General features: G+C 40.6%; 1 protein-coding gene across 1 annotated transcript; it reads left to right on the top strand.

Annotated features, from left to right (window-relative positions):
- The first annotated feature begins 44 nt into the window (after positions 1-44).
- On the top strand, positions 45-14,163 carry LOC117652243 (histone-lysine N-methyltransferase trithorax). The gene is made up of 16 exons (XM_034396987.1): positions 45-546; positions 1,308-2,286; positions 2,367-2,564; positions 2,644-3,032; positions 3,120-3,504; positions 3,586-3,628; positions 3,714-3,966; positions 4,050-4,247; positions 4,354-4,623; positions 4,734-4,895; positions 4,972-5,084; positions 5,164-11,071; positions 11,179-11,555; positions 11,639-11,801; positions 11,876-12,022; positions 12,130-14,163. The coding sequence occupies exons 1-16, from the start codon at positions 382-384 to the stop codon at positions 12,301-12,303; spliced, it is 9,924 nt and encodes a 3,307-aa protein (XP_034252878.1). The 5' UTR covers positions 45-381; the 3' UTR covers positions 12,304-14,163.
- Positions 14,164-14,488: the final 325 nt, after the last annotated feature.

The raw sequence follows: 14,488 nt of genomic DNA, 5'->3' as shown, positions 1-14,488 counted from the left end.
TCGCGCGTAACTCCTACCAACCTAAAAAAGTTCCCGCGCTTCTAACCCCGTTTCACTGACAGATGGCGCGTTCCGTTGGAGGGACTTTGACGAGCCAAACTCATTGAATGGAAATGGGTTTCCTTTCCCCGTCTGTTGTGCCCCCTCAATGACAGTCGCGTGTCCGTAAAGTGTCCGGGAATCGTTCCGCGCTAATGCCACTTGGTCGCGAAATCGCAGTCATTGATTGGTGGTTCGCGGCCGCGATTCGCGACGGGGCAGACGAGACGCGTTCGGACCCGACCTGCGTTTGTTTGTGTTACGAAACGCGACCTGTACAACAAGAGTGTAGTACTAAATGAAAACACGGTTGTGTACGCGTAAAGCGACAGCTTTAATAGAATGGTGCGATCAAAATTTCCTGGTAAACCGTCAAAGATTGTTAATCGCAAAGTGGTAAAGTCAAGCAAGTACAGTGCACTTCACGATAATGAATCAAGCAAAGCTGCTCAGAACATTTCATATGGCCTCGCAGTTTTCAATGAGACATTTGGGGACCACGAACAGGTACGTCCAATTTGCGTTTGAGTTTCTGAAGTTGTGCCGGAAAGGCTTATTTTTATGTCGACATCGCTTTAGTATTGTGTCAATGGATGACCGCCAGGTTAAAGGGACACAATGAAAACAAGCAGCCTGTTATGGCATTGTTAAAGAGATGCCTATTTGTCGCCTTTATTGTTCTTGTCCGGTTAAATGCGTCACTGCCTCATTCTTTCCCTGGTGCTATTAATTGGCATCAGATATGAATTCGAAGATGTCTTTATTTGTAGTTTAATTGGTTGACAAGGTCCTTGGTTCGAATCCCTTATTCGTCCTTTCCAAACGCGCGCGCTCTTTAGTGAGGTTAGCTTCACATCCGCCATGCTGTTTGAGCCTTTTGTGACTGGAATTTTTTCAGCCTTTTTCTCAAAAAAAGCGTTTGTCAGCTGTTCCAATTACTTTATTTTGTTTTGCGACGTAAATGTACTTATTTCAATTCCCATGACTCTTTGCCTGATGTTGTATGTGTTAATGTGTCATTGATTTGATAAGGTTGGGTAGTCAGCTGCCCCTTGTCTTGACTCTCTGATTAGTCTAAAATGACCAGTGTCACTTGAAGTAAACCATACCTCCCCTCTTGAAATCTATCTTTTGTTGGTTTATATAGCTATGTCACTGTTAATTTGTCTAGATTCTCTTTTATTCATTTTTTTTCTCATTGAAATGAATGAGTTGCTTCAAGACCATGAATATTGAAATTCATAGAATGTTTTCATTTATTGTTACAGGTGTCCACAGCTTTTCATGGATTTAGCCCACATGAGGTGGACAATGCGAGAGAAATTGCCAATGATCAACAGGAAAAGGTTTTGGAAGAATACCGAACAAGTGGTTCAAACTTTTCCTCTGATGATGCCATTCCTGTGAAACTAGACCCTCCTACATCTCAAGATTTGTCATATGTTGCGGCCAATCTAGCCGTGATTGGTGCTGTTGGATGTCATATGACCCGTGCCCAGTGTCAAAGCCTTCATTCAGAGAGCAAAGGAAATGAATTGTCAAAAACAGTGTCACCCTCCAAGTTCTTCAGCCCTGCGAAGCCCAGTTTCAAGAAACATGTTGCCAGTCGCCTTCTTCACAAAGCCAAGAAGGGCAACCTGGATGTGTATTCTAGAATATCCCCCAATTCATTATTAGAGAAAAACGGGCCCTCAAATGTTGCCAACTTGAACAAGAAGTTTGTTCTTCCTTGTAGAAGTATTCGCTCTTCCAGGGTAATAAAACCTAACAAAAGGTTCCTTGAACCTGAAGGTGGACAAGAAGATCCTCCGTCTCCCACTAGTCTATCAGGACATCCATCACATGTCACTCGAGTAATTGAATTGAAGAAGCCCAGGTTAATACTGGACAGAGAAATAGACTTCTCCACTCAAGTATCTGATGGCTGCAAAGACAATTCAAGTGACAAGAGAATTTCTAATGACGCAGGGCCGTCCAAGTCCATTGACAGCACCAGGCATGTTAAATTTGCAGAGTTAAATGTATTTGGGGCACCTACGAATCGGCCTAGAGGTCAAACTTCTCCACCCAGTGATGGTAGCCCAAAGAAAGAAAAGTCAGTTGCCTCAAGTACTTCCTCATCATCTCAACCTCCTGATGCAGTCTCACCCTCAAGATCCAAACTCATTCTGAGAGAATCCAAACTAAACATAGCTTCATCTTCAGGCAGTATCAATGAAGGACCCATTTCTGTCATACCAAAGAAAGGTATGAACCCGTGTTTGTTTGTTTGTAATTTCTTTTTTAGTCCATCTCATAATTTTATTCTTTTCTCTTCATTTTCACAGGGCTTGGCTCAAAGAATGTGAAGTCATCAGTAGTTTCGGTTGAGTGTGGTGTTTGTGGGGCAGTCCGCTTTCACAGGTTGACCAAACAGTCATTAAAATTTGGGTTAATATGTTGTGAGCCATGTCGTAAATTTATTGCCAAAATGATGCTGAGGTCAAAATCATCAGAGAACAGTGTCCCATGTGATAATGGGCAAGGTAGGGCAGGGCAGTTCATTAATCATGCTTATGTTCTGTTTCCATTTTCATCCGTACTTAGAAACAATGTTTTTCTCAGGGAATTGTGCTGTCTCATCACCCTTGAATGGCGAAAGTTTTGCTACTAAAGTGAATCGATGTGGGGCCTGCTGGCTGCTTTTATGCGTCCAACGCCTTGTGAAAATGCCTGACCAAATCCGTGACAGTTTGATACGTATGCTACCTGCTAACATGCAGGGCATGACTGTTGTCTTGCCTGTAGCCGTGGTGAACTATGTTCCTAGCCACAAAAGTCGCCGTCGCAAAGTGCCAATGGCGCAGGACGGCACTGAAGATTCTTCTACCACTCCTCTGCACAGTCCAAAATTAAGTAATGTTCAGTCAACACCAACTTCTGGAAGAAAGTTATCAGCTTCATCTTCCAATAAACTTGTGGCTCAGACTCCAATTGCTAGAATTAAAAGAAAGGTAAGATTTATGGACTAGAACAATGACATTGAGTTCTGTTCTTCTATGAGTTCTGTTCCCCTTATGAAATATTTTATTTTATTTCAGGCTGCCTTGGTTTCTCTTGCAAATAACTTACGGAGAGTAAGGGACAAAACATTCAGTCCAATTACACCACCTGGAGTTATCAAGAAGAGCATATGCACTGAGAAACCGATAAAAATGAAAAAGCTTCACCCTGCCAAGAAATCTGATTTGAAAGGTACTGAAAAGCCACTGAGAAAAGGAAACAACAAAAGTGTGGTAAAACTAAAAGATGGCCAAATGAGACAAAAACTCACATTGAAGGGCCCAAGAGTTAAACATGTTTGTCGTAGTGCTTCTATTGTTCTTGGACAGCCCCTGGCTACCTTCTCCACTTCTTCCCCTACTAATTCTCCCACCAAGTCTTCTGGACGTTCTAATGATACTGACAAAAAGAGTGATATGACAGGTTTGTACCAGCTCAATCTCTCCTTCAGACTTTTTGTAACTGTAGGTTTACTAATGCTAGGTTTTCTTAATTTGTTTTCAGATCCCATATTAGCCGACACAGATATTCTTCAGAAAGCTCCTAGGTATGTTTTTTTTCTTTTTAATTCTGACTGAAGCCAATTTTGTTCCAACTGTTTCTATCCTCTTTTTGCACATCTGTTCTTTCAGATTGAAACAAGACAATCACCGAGAAATCAAAACCAAAAAAGAATCTAAACCGGGTGTTGCAATTGAAACAGAGACCATCAAAGACCGCGAAACAAAATTATCTGCATCACAGTTAAATTTGGTAACAACAACCACTGCAGATACTAAATTTGTTACAAAAAGCACACTGGACCATCGCACTTCTCAAAACCATAGTACTGGAAGGAAAGTTACTAGGATGCCTAATGTTCAAAACCAGAACAAAATGATTCAGGTACTCAATTATTTTACAGATTTGTTGGCACTGATGTAATCTGTATATAATAAACTGACTTTTTGTGTGTTCTTTTTTAACAGCGAGGTCAGAGAAGAACGTTGCAAGATCTTGGAGTCTACAATAACCAGGCTGTAAATCTTCCAGAATTAATATCTCTAGATTTCTGGGAGAGCTATGATCCTGATGAAGTTTGCTATGCAGGCTTCGGCCTTATTGGATTTGACCCTTTTCCCATGAAACCAGTTTGCTTTCTTTGTGGCAGTGCAGGGAAGAAGAAGGTTAGTGAAATGAATGAATTGCTAGATACTTTTACTTTCAAGTAAAAATTTTTTATTTGGTATTAGTTATTACATAGGATATTTTTCATTTTATTCGCGGTTTCAGCTCATTCATTGTGCTTCCTGCTGTGAGCCTTACCATCAGTTCTGTATTGAGATGGGTGCCTTTGGAAGTTCTGGTCCACTGCCCTTAGTGGAGCAGTCCAGTAAAGAAGTTTGGCGTGTGGACTGGGTCTGCCCTCGCTGCACGGTGTGCCACGGCTGTGGGTATAACTCGGGCCGTCAACTTGCTGCATGTCAGAGGTGCCACCACTCCTTTCACCCAGAATGCCTTGGCACAACTGGTTTACGAAAGACCGCTGGTGACCGTCTTTGGGTAAGTTTCTTTGCTGATTTTATGTCAGATGTATTTATTCCCATATTATGATCTATTCCATAGTATGTGTTGCCCTTTGCATCATTAGAATTGTTGTTCTTCTGTGACAGATATGTGCTTCATGCTTACGATGTAAGAGCTGCAATAGTACTGATGTGTCCAAATTTGTTGGAAACCTTCCATTCTGTAAAGTGTGTTTTAAACTGAGGCAGAAAGGCAACTTTTGTCCTCTCTGCCAGGGCTGTTACACTGATGACGATTTTCAATCCAAGGCAAGGCAAACAAATTGAGGTTTAGTGGTTTACGGTTGAATCTTCTTATATAATAGTATTAATTATTTTTTTCTAGATGATGGAGTGTGCAGATTGTAAATCTTGGGTTCATGCTAAGTGTGAAGGTCTTTCAGATGAAAAATATCAGGTTCTGAGTTATTTGCCTGAATCTGTGGAGTACATTTGCAGGTTAGTGTCAGACATAATTCCAGTTTCCTCCTTATTTTTTAAAGTGCCCAAATTTTTATTATTATTATTATTTTGATAGGTTATGCTGTTCTGTTCCTCCTGCTCCCTGGTGGGTTGCTGTGGAAGCTGAGCTTCAAGCAGGTTACAGCAACATCATTAAAGCTATCACTAAAAACAGGAAAGCATATGCAATGTTGAAATGGAGTCCTCAAAAGGCATGTCCCTGTCAGCATAATTTATCTTCATCAACAAAGAGTTCTGCTTTAGCCCTTGGGAAGCGTAGACTCTCCTTCAACCTCAATGCTAACAAGGAGGTCAAGAGCACCTCTCACATCTGTCTGGAAGCATCCCAGTCTTCACAATCCCCTGGCAAGGAGACTCCAGTTTCATCTGTATTCGAGTTTGATGAAGATATTGATGCGGGTGAAAATGCACCAATCACAAAATATAGCCATGCCAAAGAAAAGCAGAAGATTGGTGCGTGCCATCAGGAATACACCAAACTGCACGTGGACTGTGGAAATGATGAGAGGCCAGAAAAAAGTGACCAGTTTTCACCGAATGCTGGATCCCAGAGTGACTCTGGTGTTGGAAGCACTGATGATGAGCTGAAAACTTGCTCTGCCACTGAGGAGGAGGAGGTGGATGAAAATAAGGCTGTGGTGGGGATTTTAGCTGAGTGCACTTGTACCACTCACACTTCAAGGCCATCATTGCCCACCTTGTTAACAGTTAAGAAGAAAGTTCAAAGCAGTGAATACTCCTCCATTCTTGATTTTCATAGAGATATGGATCAGTTAATATGTGAAGCAGACTCCCATGAAGTCAAAGAACTGTATCATCAGACTTTATTGGAGGTGTTTCCATGGTTTGATCCCAAATATGATAAAGTATCTCGGAATTCCTTCCTACTCAGCCCACTCAAGTCTCATCATGGTTCTCGCCTTCAGTACCAGTCCAACTGCGCCTCTCCAGTAAAACCGCATTCAGATCACGCTTCATCTGTACAAATACTAGAGAGGCTACTTCCTAAGGAGACAAGTAAGCTCGATGATGAGTACTTTTATTGTGGAATGAGCCCTTGTGACACCAGGATATGTGGTTTCTGTAAACTTACTGGGGACAGTGATGCATGTGCTGAGGGAAGACTGTTATATTGTGGCTTGAATGAGTGGGTTCATGTTAATTGTGCTTTATGGTCAGCTGAGGTGTTTGAGGAAATTGATGGAGCACTACAAAATGTGAGTAATGCTCTATCGCGTGGGCGCATGATTCGTTGTTCTCATTGTGGACGCAAAGGAGCAAGTGTTGGGTGCTGTGCGAAGAAATGTGAGGAGACGCTTCACTTTCCCTGTGCGCGATCGGCTGGGTTCACGTTTATGGAGGACAAAAATGTATTCTGTTCTTTACATTCAAGAGATGCCCCTGGAAAACCTCTGTCTAAACTATCTGATTTCGACGTTTGTCGTCCTGTCTTTGTTGAGTTGGATCGAAGAAAGAAGAAGAGTGTGGAGAGCAAACATGTGAGACTCATGATTGGATCCTTACTTGTGCAGAGCCTTGGCACTATTGTCCCAGAATTGTCTGACCTTGGTTCATCTATTATCCCATCTCAATTCAGCTGTACAAGGTTGTTTTGGTCATCCAAAGAACCGTGGAGGATTGTTCGGTACACTATACGTACTACCATTCGATTTCCAGCACCTGAGCCTGTTGTTGACCTTGGTCATCATGTCACTGTTGACCACTCAAAGGATGGTTTGAATTCCACTTCAATTCCTGAACATCATGAAGACCTTGACATCAAGCCTGAAAATTCTTCAACCACTCCCAATTCTACAAGGGCTGGAGACATCAATGTAAATAAAGCATTGACAAATGATGCCAAAATAGCAGAAGCTGTTGTAAACCACCTCATAGACTCCATCTGTAGTAGAGAAACAGATGAGGAGGTGACTGATGCACAAAATTCTGCTGACCTCCTTCCTCCAGAATTGAAGGATGCAATTTTTGAGGATCTGCCTCATGACCTTCTGGATGGCATATCTCTGCAAGACATATTCCAAGATAAATTTCTCAATTTTGAAGAGATGTCTAAAGAAGAATCGCAAGAAGATTCCAGTTCTAATGGACAAAAAGGTGACTCTGACAAGCAGAAGATGAGAAATTTCAAAGCCTCAAGGGAACTTAAACGGAGCAAATCTGATGTCCTCCCTAGCAACTCTTCTTATGTTGATAGCCGTCTTCATCAGCGATCTTGCAGTTTAGCATGGAGCTACAAACTTGGGAGTAATATTACTTGCTGCAAGTCTCAAAAAGTATCTTCAACTGATGCTGTAAAGGATCGTGCAAAATTGATTCAGGAACTTCGTTTATCTGTGAAGCCAGCTCCAACTGACGTGAGGTTTTGTCATCCAGGTCCAGGAGACAAAGGAAAAGAAAATCAGTCACTTTCGTGGCCCAGAATCATGCAGGTTGATGGCATTTCTGATGTGGTTTTGAGTGGAAGTGATGAAGGTTCTGATCTCGAAGCATCAGACACAGTTGGAAGCTTTCCTCAAAAGAAAAATGTAAAGTCATTTGAAAAATTTTCTTCAACTTTGATCAAGGACTCTGAACTTCTTAGAAATAGAATTGAATGTTTGAAAAGTGTAACCTCGGCCGCGTTAATTCGCAAAGGAAGTGAATTTGTCAATCATGATATCCGTTTCAAACGTAGGAAGGCTGTCAAGAAAATGACAGGTGAAAGGAAAGATGTAAATGGCACTGCAAGTACTCTTCAAATTCCTCAGCTTGATGGCACAAATGATATATCTAGTGATAGTGAGCAAGAGGGGTCCTCCACTAAGCAGTTACAAGAAGAGTGCGATGAAAAGCCAGTGAGGTGCAACAGGTGTGGCTGCACATACCGTACTGAAGAGAGTCATGCTCGGCATCTACCCAGCTGCTCTGGTGACTACTCTCTGACTACAAGTGAAAGTGAAGCTGATATAACAGAGGATGAAGCAGAAGGTGTAGCCAAGTCAGAATCTTCCCAAAGTCCTGATAGTGCAATTTCAGTTTCAAGTGTTACGCTGTCAGTAGCGACATCTACCTCTCCCACAATATTACCCTCTGTGTATCCTACAATTTCTCCTGTTATGTCAACTGCTACTCCAACTGTTACAAAACCTGAGCTGAATTCATCTGTATCACAATCAGGAAAACGCGTTGTGATGACATGTGTCCAACCAAATGTACCAAATGTTGTTGACAGGCGAGTTCAAGGGAGTGTAACTGGCACATTCAACAAAGAACAAAAATTGTCTTCAAGCAAACCAAAATTGATGAAATCATCTACTCAACAGCAAACTGTCAAAGTGATGACTAAAGGGAATCAGTCAGTATTTCATCAGCAGCAAGTATACAAAGAAAGCAATCATCAGCAAATTTCTCAACCAACAGTTCAGCGCTCTCTACCAACATCGATTGCACCTCAACCATCCCAAATTATTACTATGATGGATTATCAACAGTCTCAACAGACAGGACCAACTGTCCTTGTACAATCGGTACCTTCTCAAGCCATGGTACCAGCTTACCTAGAAGCTTTCCAGCAACATACGGGTCAAAATTTACAATATTTAACAACAGTTGATACCAATCAAGGATTTGGAAAGGCTCAGTTCTTGACTGCTGTGCCTAGCAGTGTCGTTCCAGGAGCATACCAAATTCAAGCAATGCCTGATGGTCAGCTTTGCTTAGAGCCCAGTTCTGTTGGAATACCTACCATATCAGGCATTCAACTGGCACAAGCACAACTTCCTCCTCCTCAAATTACACAGGCGCAACCTCAAGTTCTTGGAACAATACTTCAAAGTCCTTTGTCATGTGGTGTAATGGCAACTACCGAGCCAGTGTATGAAACAATCCAGATGTTCCCAGATCAAACAGGGGGTGTCCTCTTGGCCAGTCAGCCTATGTTGACATGTATGGAAACTGTTGTCAGCAACACTTATATGTCAATGTCGTCCAGCCAGTTCGTTTCATCTTCTGTACCTGGTATGCTACAGGGAAGCAGTACATTCTCAACAACTACTACCCAAGTCTTCCAAGCAAGCAAAGTTGATCCTCCAGTATTAGATGTTCCAACCCAATATGTTGTTGTGAATACCCATCCTCAATTGTCAGATGCTTCTGTGGGCAAACTTGAGGTCATGTCAATATCTCAGCCTCATGTACAGGAGCAGACATCAATTCAAAATCCAGCACAGATTCACATGCCATCTATTAATTTGCCTGTTCCAGTTACAGTAACAGCTCCACTACCTCCACAAACTTTGCCTCCTGTCATTCCCACTTCTGTTGTGACTCCCATGCCAAGAGTTCAGCCTCAACGAACATATTCGAAGCCAAGTAAAGGGAATAAAGAGACTGTTGTTGCTGTTGTGAAGAAACCTGCGCCACAAGTAAGTTGCTCAGCTTTGAAGGAATCCATGAAGAAGCTGTCTAACCAAGCAGTCTCAAAAATCACTAAAGAGCTTACACCCCCTACAAAGACCAATTCCTGCAAAGTTGAGGTCAGCAAGGAACCAAAGTTAATGGAGTCCTTACCCAAGAAGCCTATCCTTCTGCAAAGCCTCAAAGCGATGAATCCCTCGCCTAGTCCTGTCACTGCGATCCAGCCTACGTCTGAAGTAATAACTACAATTACAGCTCCGGCTCAAAGCATAACTCTACCTGATCCTGTTAAATTGAATCGGCCTATCATTAACGGGCCAAAGGTTCTCTCTGCACCTATTACAACACCTGCCGTAAAATGCCCACCTGTCACTTTCTCTTACCGTGCTCACGCAGTAGAGAAGGGTAAGCCAAAGGTGGTCACCAACTCGACTACTCCTCTGAGTAGTACTATTATTATCCCTAAAAGCCTACCTAGCAAACTGCAAGAAGCAAAGGCACAGCTGGTGCTTAAGGAAAACAACTGTTTGGTGTCGCTCCCTGTAAACACTGAGCCCGTTCCAGCTCCAGCCAATACAGCAACAAGCCAGCCTCTTCCTACCTCTGACTGTATAGTAGATCCTCAAACTGACTCGTCAGCCTCCATAAAGAAACCCACTGCTGCTGTAATTCCCCAATCCCAAGTAGTCGGAAATTCTGACCTGAAGAACATTCAAAGTATCAAGATAGTGACCTCCACTGCCTCTACCTCTATGAAGGCGCCCTTAAAAGCCTCATCAGCATCCAAAGTTAAATTGACTGCGCCTATGACTCCAATTGTTTCTCTTGCTACTTCATCCAACGCAACTTCAAAACCATCTATTGTATCGCAGCCTGCTAATCATGGAACATCTGATTCTTCTCAAGGTCAAGTTGGGAAAAATGTGTCATTAAGTTTGATGACTGCCAGCATCACTGATTCTACTGCTAGCACTGCCACAACTGTGACAGGATCCTCAAATGCAACAGTACCTTTGACCACAACAAAACTTCAGAGCACTAATGTCACATGCCTGAAGCCACTGAAGGAAGTAAACAAGATAAAACAAAGTCTGGAAGTGAAACCTGTTGTGTTAAAGACCATGGAGAAAGAGGCCTGTGTGGTTCCCCCATCGGTGTTAAAATCCACTAGTCAAAATATTGATGCAGCTAAAAGATGTGATGTTTCTTGTGGCCAAGGCGACTTGCCATTAGGACCTGCAAATGTAGACAATTCATGCACATCTTTGAAGTTGTTGTTTCAAAAGCAAGCCCACAATGGTTGTTACAAGGTTTCATCCAGTCCTGGCAAGAAGGATAATAATGAGCTGATGGCAGTAAAGCTTGCAGACATAAGCATGATCAGCAATGTCCTGAAGGACAAAAGAGGAATCAAAGATGAAAATATGAAACCGATTGATACAGTTTCTAAGAAATCAGGGCCACCTGCCCCTGAAATACTATATGAAATTAATTGCCCTGATGGCTTTGCTTACTCATCTACGTCTATATCTGATGCCTGGCAAAAGGTTTGTATTTCTGGATGGGATGTCATGTTCTTTAATAACTGCAGATTTGTAACGTTTTTTAATTTACTATTATTTTTATTTTTTTTAATTTGCGTTTTTTTTTGTAGGTTTTTGGTGCTGTGCAAGAAGCAAGATCTAATCACAAAATGCCCCCTTTGATTCACAACCCTTTTAACTCCATTGAATCTGGACATAATGTTATGGGTCTTGGTAACAACAGCTTGAAGTATCTCTTAGAACAACTCCCAGGTGTGGGCAACTGTACAAGATATAGACCCATCTATCATAAGTCAAGATTACCTGGTCCAGGATATCAGTACAATAGAGAAGATCATGATCTCAAAGAAAGTAATTCTGGTTGTGCACGAACAGACCCATACTTATCAGCCAAGAAATATGACATGTTCAGTTGGTTAGATTCTCGACACAGGCGTCCACCGAAGCTGCTTGACAACAATGACATTGATGCTTTAAATGGCAGCAGGCAAGTTTCTGTGGCACATATCTTTTCCTTCTAATTTTTTCATTTGTGTAATGTTGTCTATGGATGATATTTTATGCTAACAGGCGCACAGCCAGCACCAGTTTGCCCATGGCAATGCGCTTCCGGCATCTAAGAGAAACTTCCAAAACATCTGTTGGCGTCTTTCGGTCTGATATTCATGGCCGAGGCCTATTTTGTCTTCGTGATATTGAGGCAGGAGAGATGGTGATTGAATACGCTGGAGAGGTATGCCTTTGACTTGGATGAAGACTCAAAACATATTGAACAGTAGCTTAATGTATTTCTATACTTTCTTTTAGGTGATTCGTAATACACTCACAGATAATCGTGAGAAATATTACCAATCTAAAGGTATTGGCTGCTACATGTTCAAGGTGGATGACAATTTTACAGTGGATGCCACTCAAAAGGGAAATGCTGCAAGGTTCATCAATCATTCCTGCGAGGTAATTTTTACACCACTGACAAAAGAAATTGTTCTCTTCATAGACTGTCACCATAAATTTATATTTTTGTTTACCAATTTCATAAAAATATCTTTTGTCTCTTTCAGCCCAACTGTTACTCTAGGGTTGTGGACATTCTTGGCAAAAAACACATAATCATTTTTGCATTCCGGCGTATCCCTCAAGGTGAAGAGTTAACCTATGACTACAAGTTTCCCATTGAAGAAGAAAAGATTCATTGTCATTGTCTTGCCAGACGATGCAGAAAGTATCTTAATTAAGTTTGTTAAGAATTTTGCTGTTCAACTTCTGTTACTTTTCACTGTAATTAGAACTTTCAAGTAGAGTTTAGTTTTGTGCCTGTTAATTTAAGCATGATATTAGTTTTCAAGTGCAATTAGATGCATGATTTCCAATTTAGTGTGTGGTTAGCGAGTCCAATTTTGACCTTTGATATTAGATTCACACAAATGTGCCTTGTTGTGATCCATGAATCTGTTTTTTGAGAGGGAATTCTTGCTTAATCTGTTTGATGTGTACATACCCTGTAATCATGTATTAAAGTTTATCTGTTTGCAATCTTTTCTGGAGTAAGCTGTTAACTGATTGCATAAAAGTTTCTTGTCACTAAACCACCTAGTCCTTTCTTTTATCTTTTTAAGTATCTATATTGGCTGCAAATTTGCTTCGTAGAAGGGTTCATTCTTTGGTTTATCTTGTATAGTATTACCTCAAATTGTTCATGTCTTGTGTTAAGTGTCGCTTTTAAATTACTAATTTATTTGTGCCAATTAATAAGAAACCAAATATTATTAACAAATTGCTTACCACTGCAATGCTTTATCACATCCAAGTAACAGCCTTGCTTAGACTACAAGTCACCATTAAAAATTAGTTTATGTAGGTTAAAATTAGTGTTTCTCTTTCAAAGCCTTATGGTGTGTTCTTGTCACTTGTAAATGTATGGATCTGGTTGTAAAAGTTTACATTTTTGAATCTAATGAAGGTGGATCAATCACTTTTCATAACATATTAAGTGTGTCTGTTACAGTACATCATTTATGTCATGTATTTGTTTCTTTTTTCTTAAAATTTTGAAACAAAGCCTTTTCTCTCTCAATCTATGAATGAAACTTTATTTTTATAAGTACCTTTTCTGTCTCTTGTGCGTTGTAATGTTGGTTGTGCCCTAAAATTTGAGTTTATTTCTCCTAAACCGTGATATGATAGAGTTTGTATTTATTTAGGGAATCGCCTCAAAGATCTCCATATTTTCTGTAAAATTTGGGTTGAATATTTTTACTCCATTGTTGTTGAGTGTTAAAGAGAGAATTTTTAGAGGACATGTTTCGGCTGTTTTAAATTTGTGATTTGTTGGCAATTGGATATCTTTGTTCAATTTTTCTATTTCGAGTTGTGATATATGGTAGTCCTCATGGATCAGAAGCCTGTATAGGTTCACTAAAAAGTATATTTTGCATAGCTAGTGTAGCCTTGCTGTTGCCTTAAGTGTCTTCTAGCATGTTTACAATGCACTTTTTCTCGTAATCTTTCTCAAGTTCGCGACTAATTTCACCTTATTTTTATTTTTCTATTCTATGCTCCACACTCTGCTGAACAATCAATGTGTAGCTTCCAAACTTCACCTCAGTTCTCATATGTTAGCAAATCCTTTTCATTGAGGCAGGAATAATGTGAACTTACATGTAACATTTGATCATTTTTTTAATACCAATGTAGATGTAATTTATGTGATATAGCATATATTTTGTAACTAAAATATGAATATTATAACATGTGAGTTGCTTTTGTTTGCATCACTATTGAACGGCTGTGAGAAAGCAGTTATATGCATCAGTGCAGTTTGAGTGTATTCTTTAGTCACATACTATCTACTTTAATTTATTCCACTTGTCTGTTTGATGTTTAATCCACATCCTACATCCTGGTATGTTCTGTTTGCTTTTATCTATTTCTGCTTCTTCGTATCAATTTCTCTTGTAGTGTTTTCATTTCAGCAAGTGTACTACATTGCCATTGTTAATTAACCTGCAGTATAGTTTTCTAAACAATATGATAATGACCACTCGAGGTGGATTGATTTATTTGTATTTTCGGACATTAAAAGAGCATTTTATTTATGACAGTGAGTATTCTTTAGCCATGTCTTCCTTCATTTTTCCCTCTACAAATGGATCCTGGGAGGTGGGAGGTATGTCTCCCTTGGTACATAGTCGGTTCACTCTTTCAAAGATGGAGCCCTTGAGAATAAAACTCAGCTCATTCTAATGTGGGTCATCATGGGGTGTGTAGCAGCAAGAAACAGCAATAGTACAACGATTTTTTAATTGAACAAAATGCACGTTGAGCGGTACCTAGCGGTCGGCCGCTACTTAAGCAGACAACAGAAGTTCGTATCCGAAAGTAAAACGGCTGATATACCGAATTGCTTTAACTTTATCTACA

The sequence above is a fragment of the Thrips palmi genome, unplaced genomic scaffold (genome assembly GCF_012932325.1).
Source record: "Thrips palmi isolate BJ-2018 unplaced genomic scaffold, TpBJ-2018v1 HiC_scaffold_7, whole genome shotgun sequence".
NCBI classification, from domain to species: Eukaryota; Metazoa; Arthropoda; class Insecta; order Thysanoptera; family Thripidae; genus Thrips; species Thrips palmi.
Note: the sequence above shows the minus strand (reverse complement) of the source record. Positions and strands in the feature narration are given on the sequence as shown.